At 44.1% G+C, this 20,734-nt stretch overlaps 3 protein-coding genes and 1 long non-coding RNA gene across 4 annotated transcripts; 2 read left to right on the top strand and 2 right to left on the bottom strand.

Moving 5' to 3' along the window:
* Positions 1-925: 925 nt before the first annotated feature.
* LOC124676546 (Bowman-Birk type proteinase inhibitor B5-like) lies at positions 926-1,627 on the bottom strand. The gene is made up of 2 exons (XM_047212587.1): positions 1,469-1,627; positions 926-1,341 (listed from the first exon to the last, which is right to left on the bottom strand). Exons 1-2 carry the CDS (start codon positions 1,542-1,544, stop codon positions 1,148-1,150), a joined length of 270 nt encoding a protein of 89 aa, XP_047068543.1. The 5' UTR covers positions 1,545-1,627; the 3' UTR covers positions 926-1,147.
* Positions 1,628-3,268: 1,641 nt separating this feature from the next.
* Positions 3,269-4,117, top strand: LOC124672840. Its single transcript, XM_047209005.1, has 3 exons — positions 3,269-3,533; positions 3,618-3,800; positions 4,032-4,117. Exons 1-3 carry the CDS (start codon positions 3,308-3,310, stop codon positions 4,115-4,117), a joined length of 495 nt encoding a protein of 164 aa, XP_047064961.1. The 5' UTR covers positions 3,269-3,307.
* Positions 4,118-4,584: 467 nt separating this feature from the next.
* Positions 4,585-15,382, top strand: LOC124677335. Its single transcript, XR_006994023.1, has 2 exons — positions 4,585-4,900; positions 14,908-15,382. It is a non-coding gene; the product is annotated as an uncharacterized LOC124677335 (long non-coding RNA).
* A 3,424-nt stretch (positions 15,383-18,806) lies between these two features.
* Positions 18,807-20,269, bottom strand: LOC124677977 (probable transcription factor At5g28040). The gene has a single exon (XM_047213908.1). It carries the CDS (start codon positions 20,149-20,151, stop codon positions 19,033-19,035), a length of 1,119 nt encoding a protein of 372 aa, XP_047069864.1. The 5' UTR covers positions 20,152-20,269; the 3' UTR covers positions 18,807-19,032.
* Positions 20,270-20,734: the final 465 nt, after the last annotated feature.

The raw sequence follows: 20,734 nt of genomic DNA, 5'->3' as shown, positions 1-20,734 counted from the left end.
CCATATGATGTAAACTTTACGAATCTGAAATTTTGAAATAAACGGTTGTGTGTATCGATTGATGCATATCTCGGCTTCGCTTCCCATTTTGAAAAAAAAAACACAAAGTCGGCAACTAGCATTCCCATCTATCAGAGGGAAAAGAGAATTGGCAACTAGCTTGTTCCCCATGATGTTGAAATTTCAACTCGGCTCTCGAGCTCCCCAGCACCCAGGTGAATTCCAAGAAATAGGCAAAAGTTTTATTTTTTTTGATATTTTGGAGCAATAAACATGTTCACATGCAATTTTTCAAGGTGAAACGATATCTATGGTGCTCTGCTGAAATTTTTGAGAAACAAAATAGGTGCTCTAACAAAGGTTTTAAAAATGGTAGTTTAGAGCAACAACAAAAATACGAGAATGTTTGTTGCCAAAAAAAACTTTAGTTTTGTATGAAATTTTCAAACATGTGTGTTGCCAAAAAATTAAAACAGAAACACCATTCCTTTATGAAATCTGCAACGTACACAAAACACTTGAACATGTTTGTTGCCAAAAAAGTTTTGATCTTTTTTGAAACATTTTGCAATTTGTGTTTGAATTTTCTGCTCATGCAGGTTCAGATGAACTCTGGGCCAAAAACTCCGCTCTTTCCTATCTAGACCACTTGTTAGTTCCAGTGATCTGGTATCTCAATAAACCTGCCAATATGCAAACAATGGATGCCATATCAGAGACACAGAGTAAACAATTAATGCACATTTCGCAAAAAAAATTGCACATCAACTGCTTGTTGGTTTTTTTTGTGGGTGCTCATCAAGCATGCGGCTGGATAACGCGCATCCATTGTTAAGTGGACTGATTTTCGTCTTACTAAGCAGAGATACACAAATAACAACAATATAGGTAGTGTTTATTCATCTTATTAAGCAGAGACGGTACGCAAATCACAACAGGTAGTGTTTTATTGACGGAGGAGAGGACACAACACACAGCTGATAGGCAAGCAATAACAACATTTCTCGAGAGAGAGAATAGGCAAGCAATAACGCCGACGACGACATATTGTCGGCACGCACAATACGATGATTCTGCTCATCTCATGTGAGCTTTATTTTTGGCGGAGTATATGTATCTTCATGTCGTCGTCCAGAGCTTGGACCGATCAGTACTTCTTGCAGGGTCCCCCGCAGGTGCCGTCGACGGTGTTCTTCATGTCGGCGCACCGCCACGACTGGGGGTTAGTTGTCACCACGCGGCACGCGGAGCAGCCGGTGGGGCACTGGGGGTGGGCGTCGTCGCAGACGTCGACGCCGGAGAAGGACCTGCAGTTGTCGCAGCACGGCGGGAAGTAGTCGGCTGCACGCATGACAATGGCATCATCACATCAGTTCGTCGCTCAAGCTTAAGAGAACTTCTCACTAGCATCAGGAAAAGACGACCGAGAAAACTTTTTCAAGGAACAGAGAGGATGAATCCTCTTTACCGTTGACGTGTGAGAGGATCCCCATGACCAGCACGGCCTGGAGAACGAGGATGGCCACGAGCTTGGTGTTCTTCATCGTTGCTTCGAAGCTTTTCGAGTGAGCAAAGCTCTCTGTGTTGTCCTGTCTACCTGGGGAATGCTTTATGTTGTAGTAGTTTGTTGATGGACAAAGGGGCTGGCAGCTCTCTCTATATATAGGGGCCGATTAGGCAATTTGATTGGCAAATCTGCCACGGTTGAGAGGCTGCGATCGGGTTGGTGGGGAGATAAGATGTTTGACTACTGCTGGCTTGGAAAATTGGACTTGTACACGTGTTCTTTTTTCTTCACAGGCGGCTTGGATTGTTTCATATGCATCTCTTTCATATCCAGCACACATCAGCACACGGGCGTACGAATTTGGATCTTGACAACAAATATAAGTTGTCGAAATCAGTGGGTCAGATATGCTCTGATGTGGAGGAAGAGTACATCTTTCGAACTCCGCGCCACGGGATTCACACTACTAAACCATGTGAGACGCAACTGCTTGAAGACGGCCCCTTAGCATTTGGTTACATCACAATTTCACATCAACAGTCCACTGGCATGAATGCAGAAGCTAACACTGGCTGGATACATAAATAACTAGTACAAGTAAAGTATTTTAACCTCATGGAAGATGAGCACTATTGTCATTAAAGTGTTGACAAGTTAATCGACAATCCTGAATCCTCTGAAATTATCTCCGTAACTGAAGGGCAGAAAGGTAAGAGCAACTCTACCATATCATCTAAAAGGGACTATTCCCTACAAAACTGCCAATTTAAAGGCTCAAAACTCACTCTAGCAGAAAAGTTTCTTCTAAAAGCCCCCACTCCAGCACTGTGAGTGATCAGGGTCCACCGAAGAGATCGAGGTTAAGCACCTCGTCCTCTTTCGAAGAATGAGACGATAGGATGAGTGCAGGCAGGGGTCAGCGGAGCGGAGGAAGCTCATTGGCATCAGAGAGAAGCTCAACGAGTTGATGAATGCAAGCAAGGGTATAGGGATAGCGGCTGAAGTTTTGCAAATGAATTAAGTTGGAATTGGCCGAGAAGAGGCAACCAGAAAAGTCTGAATGCTATTAAACTTGTGATTTTGACCATGGAAAGTCTGAATTATATTGATGCAAAACTATAGTTGTAGCATAGTTTATATACACAAATATGTAAGATACAGAGAGTTCTTTTTCAAATCAGTGTTTTTTTCTTCACTGGCGGCTTGGATTGTTTGACAGGCATCTCTTTCAGGTCCAGCACACATCAGCACACGTGCGTACCGATTTGGATCTTGACAACAAATACTCCGTATAAGTTGTTCAAATCAGTGGTCGGATATGCTCTGCTGTGGAGAGTACATCTTTCGAACTCGGCGCCACGGATTCACACTACTAAACCATATAATGAGACCCACAACGGATCGAAGACGGTTCCTTGGCTTTTGGTTACATCACAATTTTCACATCAAAAGTCCATTGAAAGGAATTCAGAAGCCAACACTGGATGGATACATCAATAACTAAGTTAACTATACAAGTGAAGTATTTTAATTTCGTGAAAGATGAGCAGCATTGTGATCAAAAGGTAGACAAGTTAATGGGCAATCCTCTGAAAGTACCACCAAGCTATCTGCGATACTGCAGGGTTGAAAGGTAAGAAGAACACTACCATGTCATCTAAAAGGGCACATTGAGAACAAGCAAGTGCGTCTATACTTGCCCTATGCCACAGCCCTCCACGATAGAATGCTGGCATGCACCGTTGCCCTCCTTCGGCTCCACTGGTTGGTCCACACGTCAGGCAGGCCACAGTTGGCTCGATGAGGGAGGAAAAAAGAAATCGACGAGCTCACGGCCCTATCCACAATCGCTCGCGTGCTGCCGCCGCTCTCCCACGCACGCACGCCTCTTCCTCCTCACCAATCTCCCAACCGCGGCGCCGGCGGACGGCACACAACGCCTCCGCCCTCCCGCGCCGGTGTGGAGCAGATCAGGTCGTTCAGGGGTGCAGGCGCTTGCTCTTCCCCACCCCACGACCCCCCACAGGTCAAGATCCGTTTCCACCGGCCTCCACACCCAGGTTCTCGGCTCCTCCTCTCGCATCTCACAAATTCTGCCGGTTTGGTGCAGGTTTTGCCTCCCCCTCTCTCCCTCTTGATGAGGGGTCGTGTGCAGGGATGCAAATAGAGGGGGCGGAGCAGAAGGGGCTCACCATGGATGCTCAAGGAGGTAGCCTCAACGATGGCCTGCTGCGCGCAGTGCCGCTGGTGAAGGAAAATCGATCACCTGATGTTTTCTGTGTGGGAAGACGAGGTAGAGATCTCTAATATTTTCCCTTGTCTCGTAATGATTTCTCTGCCACTATCTCCTCCTGTGTGAATCTAGTGGATGAGGTGAGCTCTCAATCCTTGCAATTTGAGTGCAACAATAGTTCTACAGCCAGAACACGCGCCACATCCCATCCGACAAGGAGGTGGTTGATTTGCTGTGTAGTTGCAATTTTCTCTTCGATGAGTTAACTAACTGATGATGGTGTTGGTGCAGACCATCTTGGCGTTCAGGGGAAGAAAGCGAGGAGGACTCAGGGGAGCCAAGAGGTAAAATGGAGTTTCCTGGAAACACGGCCATGATCTGGAGGGTGAGATGCTGCAGCCTTCAGAACTGGAGGGTGAGATGCTACAGCAGTACACCTTCAAGTTTTCTTAGTTACTTCAGTTTCTTACACTAATGGAAAAAAATCTTGTCCAACTTCTAAAATATCAAATAAAAAAATTACCAGTCGTCTAATTGACTCTGTTTTCCACTTCATTTTTGATTATAAGCTAATTAGGCTTATGATGCATGGAAGTCCGAAGCATAATCTGTGTCCGTCTATTTAGTTCCATTCTGATGTACACTGCAACATTCTTGATTGTTAGTTTATTCTTTCTGTATGCAGATGCTGCCTGAGGGTAATTTCTCCACCATACCGCAAAGAATTGAACATGGCCCTATTGCTTATTATCTCCGTGTGCTCATTTGGTTACTTTCACCGGGTTTGATTGAGAAGCTCAAAGAAGGACATGCATAATACTCTAGGTCTGCAAGTGCTGACCGTCTTCTACCCCAACCCAACTTCTCTCGACAAGACACGGATGAGTGATCTTAGCCATTTTATTACACTATTTTCGTTCTTGTTGGTTGCAGCACAGGACACTGGACGCCAAGTTCACAAACAAGATGACATGGAAAGTTATTTTAGAGCATCGGCCAGTGTTACAACAAGATACACTGAGTGTACTGCACGGATAGATTTAGTTTGATATGCGAGTTATTACACAACAATTTCCATCGAAGTGCAATGAAGGTTATAAAAATGGACTGAAGTATACACGGTCACCTACATAGCCACACATGAATATGTTGTTTCAAAGGTACTTGAGCTTGTTTCAATGATAGGCAACAGAGATTTTGTAGGACAACGTAGCATAGAAAACAAAAATTTTCCTACCGCGAACACGCAATCCAAGCCAAGATGCAATCTAGAAGACGGTAGCAACGAGGGGGTATCGAGTCTCACCCTTGAAGAGATTCCAAAGCCTACAAGATGAGGCTCTTGTTGCTGCGGTAGACGTTCACTTGCCGCTTGCAAAAGCGCGTAGAAGATCTTGATCACGATCGGTTCCGGCGCCACGAACGGGCAGCACCTCCGTACTCGGTCACACGTTCGGTTGTTGATGAAGACGACGTCCACCTCCCCGTTCCGGCGGGCAGCGGAAGTAGTAGCTCCTCTTGAATCCGACGGCACGACGGCGTGGTGTCGGTGGCGGTGTAGAAGTCCGGCGGAGCTTCGCTAAGCTATGCGGGATGTGGAGGAGCGGGCGGCTAGGGTTTGGAGAGGGGGGCGCCGGCCACTATGGGGTGCGGCCACCTTGGTGGTTCTTGGGTGGTCGGCCCCCTCCCCTTGGCCCCTCATTATATAGGTGGAACCCCAAGAGGTGGTGTCCAAGTCTTCGAATAAGACCCGAACCAAAACCTTCCATAGGAGGGGGCAATCCTAGCCCAACTAGGACTCCCACCCAAAGGTGGGATTCCCACCTCCCATGTGGGGGTGGCCGGCCCCTAAGGGGAGTCCACTTGGGACTCCTCCCCCACTAGGGTTGGCCGGCCATGGAGGTGGAGTCCCTTGTGGACTCCACCTTCCTTGGTGGTTTCTTCCGGACTTTTCTAGAACCTTCTAGAACCTTCCATAGAACCTTCCGCGTCATTTTATTCACATAAAATGACATCCTATATATGAATCTTATTCTCCGGACCATTCGGAACTCCTCGTGATGTCCGGGATCACATCCGGGACTCCGAACAAATATTCCAACTCCATTCCATATTCAAGTTCTACCATTTCAACATCCAACTTTAAGTGTGTCACCCTACGGTTCGTGAACTATGCGGACATGGTTGAGTACTTACTCCGACCAATAACCAATAGCGGGATCTGGAGATCCATAATGGCTCCCACATATTCAACGATGACTTTAGTGATCGAATGAACCATTCACATATATTACCAATTCCCTTTGTCTCGCGATATTTTACTTGTCCGAGGTTTGATCTTCGGTATCACTCTATACCTTGTTCAACCTCGTCTCCGACAAGTACTCTTTACTCGTACCGTGGTATGTGGTCTCTTATGAACTCATTCATATGCTTGCAAGACATTAGACGACATTCCACCGAGAGGGCCCGAGTATATCTATCCGTCATCGGGATGGACAAATCCCACTGTTGATCCATATGCCTCAACTCATACTTTCCGGATACTTAATCCCACCTTTATAGCCACCCATTTACGCAGTGGTGTTTGGTGTAATCAAAGTACCTTTCCGGTATAAGTGATTTATATGATCTCATGGTCATAAGGACTAGGTAACTATGTTATCGAAAGCTTATAGCAAATAACTTAATGACGAGATCTTATGCTACGCTTAATTGGGTGTGTCCATTACATCATTCATATAATGATATAACCTTGTTATTAATAACATCCAATGTTCATGATTATGAAACTAATCATCCATTAATCAACAAGCTAGTTTAAGAGGCATACTAGGGACTTCTTGTTTGTCTACATATCACACATGTACTAATGTTTCGGTTAATACAATTCTAGCATGATATATAAACATTTATCATAAACATAAAGATATAAATAATAACCACTTTATTATTGCCTCTAGGGCATATCTCCTTCGATCTCCCACTTGCACTAGAGTCAATAATCTAGATTACATTGTAATATACCTAACACCCATGGCATTACGGTGTTGGTCATGCTTTGCCCTAGGGAGAGCTTTAGTCAACGGATCTGCTACATTCGGATCGGTGTGTACTTTGCAAATCTTTACTTCTCCATCTTCGATGTACTCGCAGAATCGAGTGGTAACGCAGCTTGATATGCTTCAGCCTCTTGTGTGACCTTGGCTCTTGTGCATTGGCGATGGCACCCATGTTATCACGGTAAATGATTAATGGGTCCAATGCACTAGGAACCACACCGAGCTCTACAATGAACCTCTTCATCCATACCGCTTCGATGAAGCCTCCGAAGCCGCTATGTACTCGATTACGTTGAAGACTTCGCCACCGTGCACCTGCTTCGAGCTTGCCCAGCTTCTTGCAGCACCATTCAATATAAACACGTACCCGGATTGTGACTTAGAGTCATCGGGATCGGTGTTCCAACTTGCATCGGTGTAACTTGTTACAACGAGCTCTTGGTCACCTCCATAACAAAGAAACATATCCTTAGTTCTTTTCAAGTACTTCGGGATATTCTTGACCGCTGTCCGATGTTCCATTCCTCGGATCACTTTGATATCTGCTAGTCAAACTAACGACATGCGCTATATCCGGTCTTGTACATAGCATGGCATACATAATAGAGCCTACTCGCCGAAGCATAGGGGATTTGATTCATCCTTTCTCTTTCTTCTGCCGTAGCCGGTCCTTGAGTCTTACTCAAGACCTTGCTCAGTAACATAGGTAAAAACCCTTTCTTACTTTCGTCCATTCTAAACTTCTTTAGAATCTTGTCCGAGTATGTACTCTGTGATAGCCCTATTAGGCGTCTTGATCTATCTCTATAAATCTTGATGCCTAATATATACGATGCTTCACCAAGGTCTTTCATTGAAAAGCTGTTATTCAAATAACCTTTTACACTGCTTAATAGTTCTATATCATTCCCGATCAATAATATGTCATCTACATATAATATCGGGAATGCTACGGAGCTCCCACTCACTTTCTTGTAAATACGAGGCCTCTCCATGACCACTGTATAAACCCGAAGTCTTTGATCACCTTATCAAAGCGTCGGTTCCAACTTCTGGATGCTTGCTTCGGTCCATAGATTGAACGCTGAAGTTTGCATACTTTGTCAGCATTTTTAGGATCAACAAAACCTTTGGGTTGTACCATATACAACTCTTCCTCAATGTCTCCATTAAGGAACGCCGTTTTGACATCCATCTGCCAAATCTCATAATCGAAAAATGCAGCTATTGCTAACAAAATCCTCACAGATTTTAGCTTCGCTACGGGTGAGAAAGTCTCATCGTAGTCAATTCCTTGAATTTGTCGGAAACCCTTTGCGACAAGTCGAGCTTTATAGACGATAATATTACCATCGACATCTGTTTTTCTCTTGAAGATCCATTTATTCTCGACGACCTTTCGGCTATCAGGTAAGTCTACCAAAGTCCATACTTTGTTATCATACATGGATCCCATTTCGGATTTCATGGCTTCTTGCCATTTGTTGGAATCTGGGCTCATCATCGCTTCTTCATATGTCGCAGGGTCCTCATCATTGTTATCCACAATCATGACATTTAGACAAGGATCATACCAATCAGGAGTGGCACGTTCCCTTGTCGATCTGCGAGGTTCGATAGTTTCCTCGTTCGAAGTTTCATGATCATTATCATTAGCTTCCTCTGTTGCCGGTGTAGGCGGTACGGTACATCTTCCGATCTTGCGCTACTCGATCAACGAGTATAGATTCATTAATCTCATCGAGTTCTACTTTTCTTCCAGTCACTTCTTTAGTGAGAAATTCTTTCTCAAGAAAGGTTCCGTTCTTAGCAACAAAGATTTTGCCTTCGGATCTGTGATAGAAAGTGTACCCTATAGTTTCCTTAGGGTATCCTATGAAGACGCATTTCTCAGCTTTGGGTTCTAGCTTGTCCGGTTGTAACTTTTTTACATAGGCTTCGCAACCCCAAACTTTAAGGAACGACAGACTTAGGTTTCTTATTAAACCATAATTCATACGGTGTCGTTTCTACGGATTTTGATGGTGCTCTATTTAAAGTGAATGCAGCTGTCTCTAATGCATAACTCCAAAATGATAACGGCAAATCGGTAAGAGACATCATAGAACGAACCATATCTAAGAGAGTTCGATTACGACGTTCGGACACACCGTTTCGTTGTGGTGTTCCCGGCGGTGTCAATTGTGAAAGTATTCCGCATTTCTTTAAATGCATGCCAAACTCATAACTTAGATATTCACCTCCGCGATCAGATCGCAGAAATTTAATCTTCTTGTTACGTTGATTTTCTACTTCACTTTGGAATTCCTTAAACTTCTCAAAAGTTTCGGATTTATGTTTCATGAAATAGATATACCCATATCTACTCAGATCATCTGTGAAGGTTAGAACATAACGATAACCACCGCGCGATGCTACACTCATTGAGTCGCACACATCGGTATGTATGATTTCCAATAAGTCAGTAGCTCGCTCCATCATACCAGAAAATGGAGTCTTAGTCATTTTTCCCATTAGACATGCTTCACATCTATCAAGTGACTCAAAGTCAAGTGATTCAAGTAATCCATCAGTATGGAGTTTCTTCATGCGTTTCACTCCAATATGACCAAGACGACGGTGCCACATATAAGTAGAATTATCATTCAATTTAATTCGCTTAGCATCAATGTTATGTATATGCGTATCACTACTATCGAGATCTAATAGAAATAAGCCATTCTTTTGTGGTGCTCGACCATAAAAGATATTATTCATAAAAATAGAACAACCATTATTCTCGGACTTGAATGAATAACCGTCTTGCATTAAACAAGATCCGGATATAATGTTCATGCTCAACGCGAGTACATAATAACAATTATTTAGGCTTAAAACTAATCCCGAAGGTAGATGTAGAGGAAGTGTGCCGACTGCGATCACATTGACCTTGGATCCGTTTCCAACGCGCATCGTCACTTCATCTTTCAGCGAGTTGTCGTTTATTCTTTAGTTCTTGTTTCGAGTTACAAATATGAGCAACACGAACCGGTATCAAATACCCAGGTACTAGAACGAGAACTAGTGAGATAAACATCTATAACATGTATATCGGATATACCTTCTTTCTTCTTCTTGACAAGGCCGCTCTTCGGATCCGCCAAATACTTGGAGCAATTACGCTTCCGGTGTCCTTTCTCCTTGCGGTAATAGCACTCGGACATCGGGCTTAGGGCCGTTCTTAGGTTTCATAGGAGGCGTGGCAGCTTTCTTGCCACCCTTCTTGAATTTTCCCTTAGACTTGCCCTGTTTCTTGAAGCCGGTGGTCTTGTTGACCATCAACACTTGGTGCTCTTTCTTGATCTCAATCTCAGCTGACTTTTAGCATGCCAAAGAGTTCGGGTAACTCCTTGTTCATGTTACGCATATTGTAGTTCATCACAAAGTTCTTGTAACTTGGTGGCGGTGATTGAAGGACACGATTAATCCCCGGTCCGTTAGGAATCACTATTCCCAAGTCACCGAGTTTCTTCGCATGCCCAGTCATGGCGAGCATGTGCTCACTAATGGAGCTGCCTTCTTCCATCATACGAGCTGAAGAAATGTTTCGATGCTTCATAGCATTCCACGGCCGCATGAGTCTCAAAAATAGCTTTCAGCTCATTCATCAACTCATGAGGATCGTGGTGCTCAAAACGTTTTTGAAGATCGGATTCCAGACTGCACGGGATGGCACACTCGAACTTGAGAGTACCGAGTTTTCCGAGTCTCGTAAACAGCTTTTACTTCATCGGTTTCGGTTTACGGGAGGGTCACCTAGCGGTGCATCAAGCATATATTGCGGATTTCCGCCGGAGAGGAAGATCCTCACATGACGGAACCGATCGGTGAAGTTGCTACCGTTGCTCTTAAGCTTTTCTTTCTCTAGGAACTGGTTAAAATTGATTGAGGACGCCATCTCTACAACATATATTTGCAATAGTTTAGACTAAGTTTATGACAAATTGAGTTCAAATTTTAATTCAACAAAATTAAAAATCTAGGTGAACTCCCACTCAAAACAATATCCCTCGCATTGTCTTAGTGATCACACGAACCAAATCCATCGCACCTCAAATCGATCATCACGAGAAAAGGTGTAATTTCAATGGCGAACACTCAAAGTGTTCATCATATCAATCATATGATTCATGCTCTACCTTTCGGTATCACGTGTTCCGAGACCATGTACGTACATGCTAGGCTCGTCAAGGCCACCTTAGTATCCGCATGTGCAAAAGCTGTCTTGCACCCGTTGTAAGTACTTATCGAATCTATCACACCCGATCATCACGAGATGCTTCGAAACGATAAGACTTGATAACGGTGCTACTAAGGATGAACACTTTATTATCTTGAGATTTTAGTGAGGGATCATCTTATAATGCTACCGTCGCGATCTAAGCAAAATAAGATGCATAAAAGGATTAACATCACATGCAGTTCATATGTGATATGATATGGCCCTTTTGTCTTTGCGCCTTTGATCTTCATCTCCAAAGCACGGACATGATCTCCATCATCTTCGGGCATGATCTCCATCATCGTCGGCGAAGCACCAAGGTCAATGGCGCCGTCTTCATGATTGTCCTCCATGTAGCAACTATTACAACTACTTTGAAATACTACTCAACATGAAATTTAAAGACAACCATAAGGCTCCTGCCGGTTGCCACAATACAATAATGATCATCTCATACATATTCATCATCACATTATGGCCATATCACATCACCAAACCCCGCAAAAACAAGTTAGACGCTCTCTAATTTGGTTTGCATATTTTACGTGGTTTAGGGTTTTCGATATAGATCTAATCTACCTACGAACATGAACCACAACGTTGATACTAATGTTGTCAATAGAAGAGTAAATTGAATCTTTACTATAGTAGGAGAGACGAGACACCCGCAAAGCCTCTTATGCAATACAAGTTGCATGTCGAACGAGGAACAAGTCTCATGAACGCGGTCATGTAAAGTTAGTCCGAGCCGCTTCATCCCACTATGCCATAAAGATGCAAAGTACTCAACTAAAGATAACAAGAGCATCAACGCCCACAAACCATTGTGTTCTACTCGTGCAACCATCTATGCATAGACACGGCTGCGATACCACTCGTAGGACAACGTAGCATAGAAAACAAAAATTTTCCTACCGCGAACACGCAATCCAAGCCAAGATGCAATCTAGAAGACGGTAGCAACGAGGGGGTATCGAGTCTCACCCTTGAAGAGATTCCAAAGCCTACAAGATGAGGCTCTTGTTGCTGCGGTAGACGTTCACTTGCCGCTTGCAAAAGCGCGTAGAAGATCTTGATCACGATCGGTTCCGGCGCCACGAACGGGCAGCACCTCCGTACTCGGTCACACGTTCGGTTGTTGATGAAGACGACGTCCACCTCCCCGTTCCGGCGGGCAGCGGAAGTAGTAGCTCCTCTTGAATCCGACAGACACGACGGCGTGGTGTCGGTGGCGGTGTAGAAGTCCGGCGGAGCTTCGCTAAGCTATGCGGGATGTGGAGGAGCGGGCGGCTAGGGTTTGGGGAGAGGGGGCGCCGGCCACTATGGGGTGCGGCCACCTTGGTGGTTCTTGGGTGGTCGGCCCCCTCCCTTGGCCCCTCATTATATAGGTGGAACCCCAAGAGGTGGTGTCCAAGTCTTCGAATAAGACCCGAACCAAAACCTTCCATAGGAGGGGGCAATCCTAGCCCAACTAGGACTCCCACCCAAAGGTGGGATTCCCACCTCCCATGTGGGGGTGGCCGGCCCTCTAGGTGGAGTCCACTTGGGACTCCTCCCCCACTAGGGTTGGCCGGCCATGGAGGTGGAGTCCCTTGTGGACTCCACCTTCCTTGGTGGTTTCTTCCGGACTTTTCTAGAACCTTCTAGAACCTTCCATAGAACCTTCCGCGTCATTTTATTCACATAAAATGACATCCTATATATGAATCTTATTCTCCGGACCATTCCGAACTCCTCGTGATGTCCGGGATCACATCCGGGACTCCGAACAAATATTCCAACTCCATTCCATATTCAAGTTCTACCATTTCAACATCCAACTTTAAGTGTGTCACCCTACGGTTCGTGAACTATGCGGACATGGTTGAGTACTTACTCCGACCAATAACCAATAGCGGGATCCGGAGATCCATAATGGCTCCCACATATTCAACGATGACTTTAGTGATCGAATGAACCATTCACATATATTACCAATTCCCTTTGTCTCGCGATATTTTACTTGTCCGAGGTTTGATCTTCGGTATCACTCTATACCTTGTTCAACCTCGTCTCCAGACAAGTACTCTTTACTCGTACCGTGGTATGTGGTCTCTTATGAACTCATTCATATGCTTGCAAGACATTAGACGACATTCCACCGAGAGGGCCCAGAGTATATCTATCCGTCATCGGGATGGACAAATCCCACTGTTGATCCATATGCCTCAACTCATACTTTCCGGATACTTAATCCCACCTTTATAGCCACCCATTTACGCAGTGGTGTTTGGTGTAATCAAAGTACCTTTCCGGTATAAGTGATTTATATGATCTCATGGTCATAAGGACTAGGTAACTATGTTATCGAAAGCTTATAGCAAATAACTTAATGACGAGATCTTATGCTACGCTTAATTGGGTGTGTCCATTACATCATTCATATAATGATATAACCTTGTTATTAATAACATCCAATGTTCATGATTATGAAACTAATCATCCATTAATCAACAAGCTAGTTTAAGAGGCATACTAGGGACTTCTTGTTTGTCTACATATCACACATGTACTAATGTTTCGGTTAATACAATTCTAGCATGATATATAAACATTTATCATAAACATAAAGATATAAATAATAACCACTTTATTATTGCCTCTAGGGCATATCTCCTTCAGATTTAAACTTCGTTACATTTTCTTGCTCTGAGCGGTGCTTAATGATAGCTCATTGGTTGTAAATTTTTGTGCATTTGGTACAAAGTTCACATTTAGGTTCTGATTGTTTTTCTCTAGGACAACCTTCGATAAAGATTATCTTTACTGCTTATTGCTGATTTTTTTATTGATGTCTGTGAGAATTTTTTAGTTATATCCCCTTCCGGTTTGTTTAGCCCATTTGCATCAGCCAGAGAAATTGAATAAGGTTTCACATTACATCAAATGCATGGATTTAAATATAGGCTTTTTAAAGATTTATTTCAAAAACGTCCAGATGGTAGCTTACTGTGGCACCATTTGGGCAATGTGAAAGAACTGATCATGCTTAAAGATTTAGTGCTTCGATGAATAGGTGTACTCCTCCAATCCTCCATGGAATTGTGCTCATATGAATATTTTTATCCATTCGTTCCATCTTCTCATATCCAATTTAGCCTTTGTTAAAGAAAGGGTGCTGCTTTTGGGGTTTGTCTAGACTAGGCATTTCTAATCAAATTTCTTTTTTGTGTGGTTTATATGTAACAATAAAAGAGGATAATTTGTTTCTAAATAAGGTCTGTCTTATGTGTGTTGCATATGAGTCGATGGCGGGCCTCTAAAATTATTTGTATGTGAGCTAGCTTAGCTCTATAACTCAGAGACCATTCTTTTAAGATAATTGTTTTGGTAGGTCAATCAAAACAACATGCAAAATGATTAATGCCTCAAAACCTAATGGTATGTTGTAGCTTCAAAAAAACTGAAAGAAACCTCAAAAAATGTATTATGCTGATAAATGTTGCTCAGTTTGACTTTGATCTGTCCTGCTGATATCCACATTCACTTTTTATGTGCAGATCTAAATAAACTATCAGAGCACCTTTATTTAGCATGTTTATGAGCTTAGGAAATTAGATTTGTTTCATGCTAATAGATGTCGTCTTAGTAATTATTGAAGTAATGCGAAGAACCAAATATTTGTGCTTACAAGAATTAAATCTTTTGTTCTAAAAAATGTGTCTTCAATAAAGGAAACACATATGCGAGGACTTTCTACCAGTAATTGATCATTTGTTGGAGTAGAAAGAGCATTGTCTTCGTCTCATAACTTTTAGCTATTAGCTATGTTGATCATATTTGATTTAATGTTACTAATACGTAGGGAGGCTTGACTCTTCGGTCAGGACGGCGTGGACCGTGTTCAACATATGGCAGGCTATCAACTCGAAGAGCGTCTTGAAGCCCACATCACTCACCAAGACAACCATCAAGGTCCACGGCGACCTCCAATCGAAGAGCAGACAGAGCAACTAGAGATTCAAGCCGCCTTCATCACAACCACTTGCAAATATAGGCCTGCATTCTGAGTCTCGCTGGTGTGCGGCAGTCTAGATATGTGTGCTGGGAATAATGAGCAACATGAGTGTCATATACTTTTTCTATGCAGGTGTGAACTTTTGTGTTGTCTGAGTCGATCTTTGTTTGGTCTATGGCTATGTGCTAATGTGTTTTGATGAATAAAGGCTACTGCTGGTTTTTACTGCTGTTACGGTGTTGATTGGTTGAAGCTTGAGCTGCTCTATTGTCTTCACCTTACATTGGCTGGTTGAAGCTGAAACTGCTTCATATTCTTGCAATTGAGCTGCTCTCTTGTCTTCACCTTACATTGGCTCTTTGATAAATGCACAATCCTAATTGTTATTTCTGTTGGAGGACAATTGAAGCATGTCCTGAGCCAAAGGCCAATAAAAATAGTGTCTTGTCTTTGATTGGGACCCCAAGGACCGGTGAGGAGGCGCCCCATGGGGCGCCCCAACTACTAGTTCCCTATAAAAGCTGCCAATATGAAGGGCGGGTGGCAGAAAAACTCACTCTAGCACAAAAGCTTCATCTAAAAGTCCCCACTCGAGCACAGTGAGAAGTGGAAGGAGCTACTCGGCGTACTCCTGCTGCGGAAGATTAGTTGAAAATTGGCTGGCTTTGGCCGCGGAATGGAACCAACTACCTGAAATTTTTCTCGCGCCAACAATGCAGCAAACTGAATAGTTAGGCCCAAAATCCACGTATATGTAACATTTGGCGAAGCGATGAGGGTTTTCTGCAAAATAGTTGGGCTCACGCATTTTTGCCGTATCTTTTTGGCTCGGTACCGCATGTTGGCGGTTATCTTCTACTTTCCAACCGGATGCGGTATCTGATATAGATGATCTACAGGGCAACCCAAACACAGGAGGAGGAGGTTCGGCGGGCAACGCATGCAAGGCATGATTATCTTTGGAGACCGGCTATGTTGCTTTTTATTTGCTCATGTTTGTTCATGCACTTGTTCTATGTCTGGTCATGCATTTGGATCTCAAAATACGTTTAATTTTGAACATTTGAATTGTTATTATATTATACAATGTTATTGCAATTTTTGTATTTTGTTGATGCGAATTGAGAATAATAGTATAGTTTGTATACACACATCTCACTGAAGAAATCATCCCCTAAAATGATGCAACGTGAGAAATAGAGAATTTATTTTGAAGGATGCGGCTTTAGAGGATCCCAAAAAGTTGTAGTCACAACATCCCCTAAAATGGTTTTAGAGAATCATCTAAAAGAAGAATGATGCAACTCTCCTAAATTGCAAAGACAAGATTCAAACTCAGCTTGGCGTTTGAATTTAAAATTTTGAAATGTGCATTCGAAATGTTATTATATTATTGATGTTGACACTGTAGTTTGAATTATAATTATGAAAAATTAGAGTTGTGGTAATTTACATACACATATTTGTGAGAAATAGAGAATTTATTCTAGAGGATACAATATTACAGGATGCGGAAAAGTTGCAGCCACAACATCTTATAAAATAGTTTTAGAGAATCATCTAATCCTCTAAAAGAAAAAATGATGCAACTCTCCTAAGATTTCGAGTACAAGGATTCGAACTCGAGTAGGCGGAAGGCATCAGGCCAATGGTAAGCAGAACTCTTGTGATTGAAAGGTGGAACAAGTATTCACAACACTGATAAACCCGCACTCTCACTGAAGAAATCCAGATTCCAGTAGAACAGAGTGTGAAGTCTACACATTATACATACTCCATCGGTTCGGAAATACTGTGTCTAGACGCATTTTAGAGCACTGTGTACAACTCTCCTAAGATTTCAAGTACAAGGTTTCGAACTCGAGTAGGCTGAAGGCATCAGGCGAAATGCATCTAGACACAGACTTATTTCCGTGTCTAGATACATATCGTTTATTTCCAAACCGAGGTTGTATTATTAAGCGGTACATCACTGGACCTAAATTTCAATACTTCGCCCTCTAACAACATCACATTGTACTATCATATTGGGTTTAGTGCATAAATGAAAGGTAAATTGCTGACAAATTTTCCACCCTAGCCTCCAAATTTGATACACAGAACAAACTCTGATATTCAGAAGGGCAATGCATGTGACTGAGTAAAAACTCTGTACTTATAGTTGGCCAAAGGGAGCTTAATGAAATGGTGCCACAAAAAAGTAATTTTCAAGTCATCTTGTATGCAAATATTGAGTACTTCCTGGTCTTCGCGAATAAACAGGATCATGAACTGTAATCAAACAAAAGTCAAACTACCGCCTGTTTAGCCTGCCACTCTATCATTCTTTCATGCTGACACACAAATTAAGCACTGGTGGCCGTATCAAACTACCTTGTACCCATTACCCAATCATTTATATTCACAGCCAGTCCCAGAACCTACAATTGATGTCATATAGAAGAGTTGAATTGGTGAAACGCCAAAAGTCTGAATCTATAACAATCCTGAGAACTGAATTAAAATTATTTAAGATTTCTATCAGGGGCCTTACTGGCCGCTCAAAGCACTTCCACAGAAAAAAGAAACACCTACAGTCCTACATTACAAAGAAATGAATTGCAGCTAAATATTCTAGAACGCTGAGAGGTGGCCGCGGCGCTCTGGACTCAGGAAGGTTAACTTGGGGTTGTTCCTTCTCTCAAACATTTCATTTCACAATGAAACACTGTAGCCTCTTTTCTCATTCATACTTATAAAATATATACACCGAAAGCTACAAAACACTGTAGGAACGCAACAGCCAGCAGAAAGCATCCCACATCCAGATATCATTATAAACTGGCAGTAATTAACAAGTCAGCAACTAGCATTTCTAGTTCTCGTATTCCCGAATGCTCAAGACTGTCCCGTAGCTTTGGTACTTGACAATTTCACAGCACTAATTCAACGAGAGGTAGAAGCTAACCATGGCTGGCATAAACTATAAACTAAGTACTTTACACTTCTCGGAAAATGCGAACTGCTATGATTGGAAGGTAGACAAGGTGATCAACTTTCTGAATATACCATCATATTAAATTGTGACTGAAATGTAGACAATGTACTCAACATTTTTGTGATTGATAAGTAGAAAAGATAATCAATATACAGATATTGTGTACTCTGACAGAAGCAATCCAAATTCACAGAGCAATAGACCTACATTTCCGTAATTCAATCTATAACAGCAACACACTGTATTATAAAGGTCTCAAAAAACAAACCATCACGTTGTGTACCATACTGAGTTTAACACATGAATGGTAGGTTTACTGTCAAATGTGCTGCCCCCCCTAAATCTGATGCACGCAAGGAATTCTTGTTTTCATAGTGGCAATGTATGTCACTGATCAATAAGCAATAACTATGTTCTTATATCTTGACCTTATTCCAACAGGGGAAATAAAAGGAGAAGTTTTCCAAATCATCTCGTACACAGATATTAACTAATATTCAACCTTCACAAAAATAAACTAGGGTCCTGAATCATGATTGAATAAAAGTTAAAGTATCACCTGTTTAGCCTATCACCATTGTCATTCTCTCACGCTGAACCTATCTAATCCCTGTCATATAAACAACATTGCACAGAATAGAGAATGCAGCACTGAAGGTGACATGCTGAAACTACACCACTCTGTAATACTAACAAATTAACTGAAAGTGTTCAAGATTTCTATCAGGAGACCTTACTGGCCGCTCAAAACATAACACTTAAACACAGATAAAAAGAAACACCTACATTATACAGAAATAAACCACGGCTAAATATCAGATGAACAATTAGAACCAGAAATAAACTAGTTGCAAGCCCCAATCCTGTTAACAATATTCTTTTATGAACGAAAATCTGCAAAAAAAGAAGAAGAGGAAAACCTAAACATTTACCCTGAGAACTGCAGCAATAATCCTATGACAAGGGTCACCTTATCAGTTCCTAATTTAAATGCCTCAAGTCTCAGGTGTGGAGGACTTGAGCTCCTCAAGCGCCGCCTTCACCTGGTCCTGCAGCAGTTCAATCCGCTTCAAGTACACCTCCAGCTCCAGAATTCGTTGGTTTCTCCATTTCTCACCATCCATGGGCAACCCAAGCGGTGGCTCTGGCAGTTTCACACCGAACGGGTTGGATCCGGCATGTATCACTGCATGAATCATCTCCTTGAACAGAGGTGTCAGACAATTCTTGTCAACATCAACAACCCCTGACTGAGGTGACATGACCGGAAACCTGAGAGGCTCTGATCCCTCCATGGTCACCGTCACGGGCATTGGAGTCTGGGGCAGCGCTGGCAGCGAATCATCTATCTTGACAGGGATTGACACAGGCACCTGCACTGGCTGAGGGGGTTGCACCAGAATGGTGGCAGGGGCAGGGGCATTGGAGTCTGAGGAGCGTCTTCGGCGGCGCTGCCGGCCTGAGCCTGAGGGGGATTTGACTTCCCCATTCCCGTTGGGGCTGGTGATCGCAGGGACGGCTGTGGCGGCAACCGCGGCGGCGGCAACAACAGCTTCTTCGTCGTCGGAGTCGGCCGAGGGGTCCTTGCCGTGCTTGTTCGCGGGGCGCCAGATGTTGCGCGCGATCTCGAAAATGGCCTGCTCGTGCGGGGAGCGGAAGGAGAAGGCCGCGCCGGAGCCGCGGAGGCGGGAGACGCAGTTGCGGTACTTGCGCTTGAGGCGGCGGAGCTTCTCTACGAGCTGGCTCTTGGAGAAGTCGAGCTGGAGGCGGCGGCGCATGTCCTCGTAGAAGGGGTCCGTGTCGTACTGGTGCGACGCGAACGCCGTGCCGCGGGCGGCGGTGAACTCCGCGAAGCCGCGGAGGATCACGATCTCGTCCTCCTCCGTCCAGAGGCGCTGGAAGAGGGGCCGCCGCTCGCCGCCGGACGAGGCCTGGCCGCCCGCGGGGAGCAGGGCGGTGGCGGAGGAGGAGGTGGGGTCCGGGAGGCCCGGATCGGGCGGCTCGAGAAACGGCGCGTCGGTAAAGTCGCCGTCTTCGGAGTAGTCGTCGCCGTCCGCGTCCGGGAAGGACAGAGCGGCGACGGCGCCCGACGGGCCATCGCCGGCGGGAAGCATTTGGGCGGCCGGAGATGGGATTTGGGAGGGATTAGGGCTCCGATCGCGGATTTCTCGGGGATTGGGATCGTGGGGGGGCTGGATTGGCTGGGTTTCGCCCCCAATTCTGGGTCGTCGCAAAAACGCACAGGACGAATTCCTCATTTCTATACTTCTAGGGCAGTGTTTGGATGTTTGTATTGAGGCTTGGTATTGGGTATTGGGGCATTCACAGCCCGAATACCTCAATTTAAGGCGTTTGGATGTACCAGACATTCAAGCTAGGCATTCGGGTTGAATATTGAGCCGGCCCGATTCCTGTGTTGCCATCCCCCTCCCGAAAGTCCAGCTCCCGGCCTAGACATCGCCATGCATTCGGGGCAGCGTGCGTACCGCTTCGCTCCACCAACAGAACATATCGTCTCCCCCTCCCCCACTCGATAGAATCTATCTTCTCCCCGTGCCAGATCTAAATTACGGCGGCGGCACAAGTACTTCGCCCCTGGTCCTCCGGCTGTGCACTGCGCCGGCAGCCTCCTGCCCGACGTCCTACCTCCCTGCAATAATCTCCCGCGATGGTCCTCTCTCTCTCTCTCTCCTCATC

Source organism: Lolium rigidum, chromosome 7 (assembly GCF_022539505.1).
Source record: "Lolium rigidum isolate FL_2022 chromosome 7, APGP_CSIRO_Lrig_0.1, whole genome shotgun sequence".
Lineage (NCBI taxonomy): Eukaryota > Viridiplantae > Streptophyta > Magnoliopsida > Poales > Poaceae > Lolium > Lolium rigidum.
This window is presented reverse-complemented; position numbering and strand designations above follow the sequence as displayed.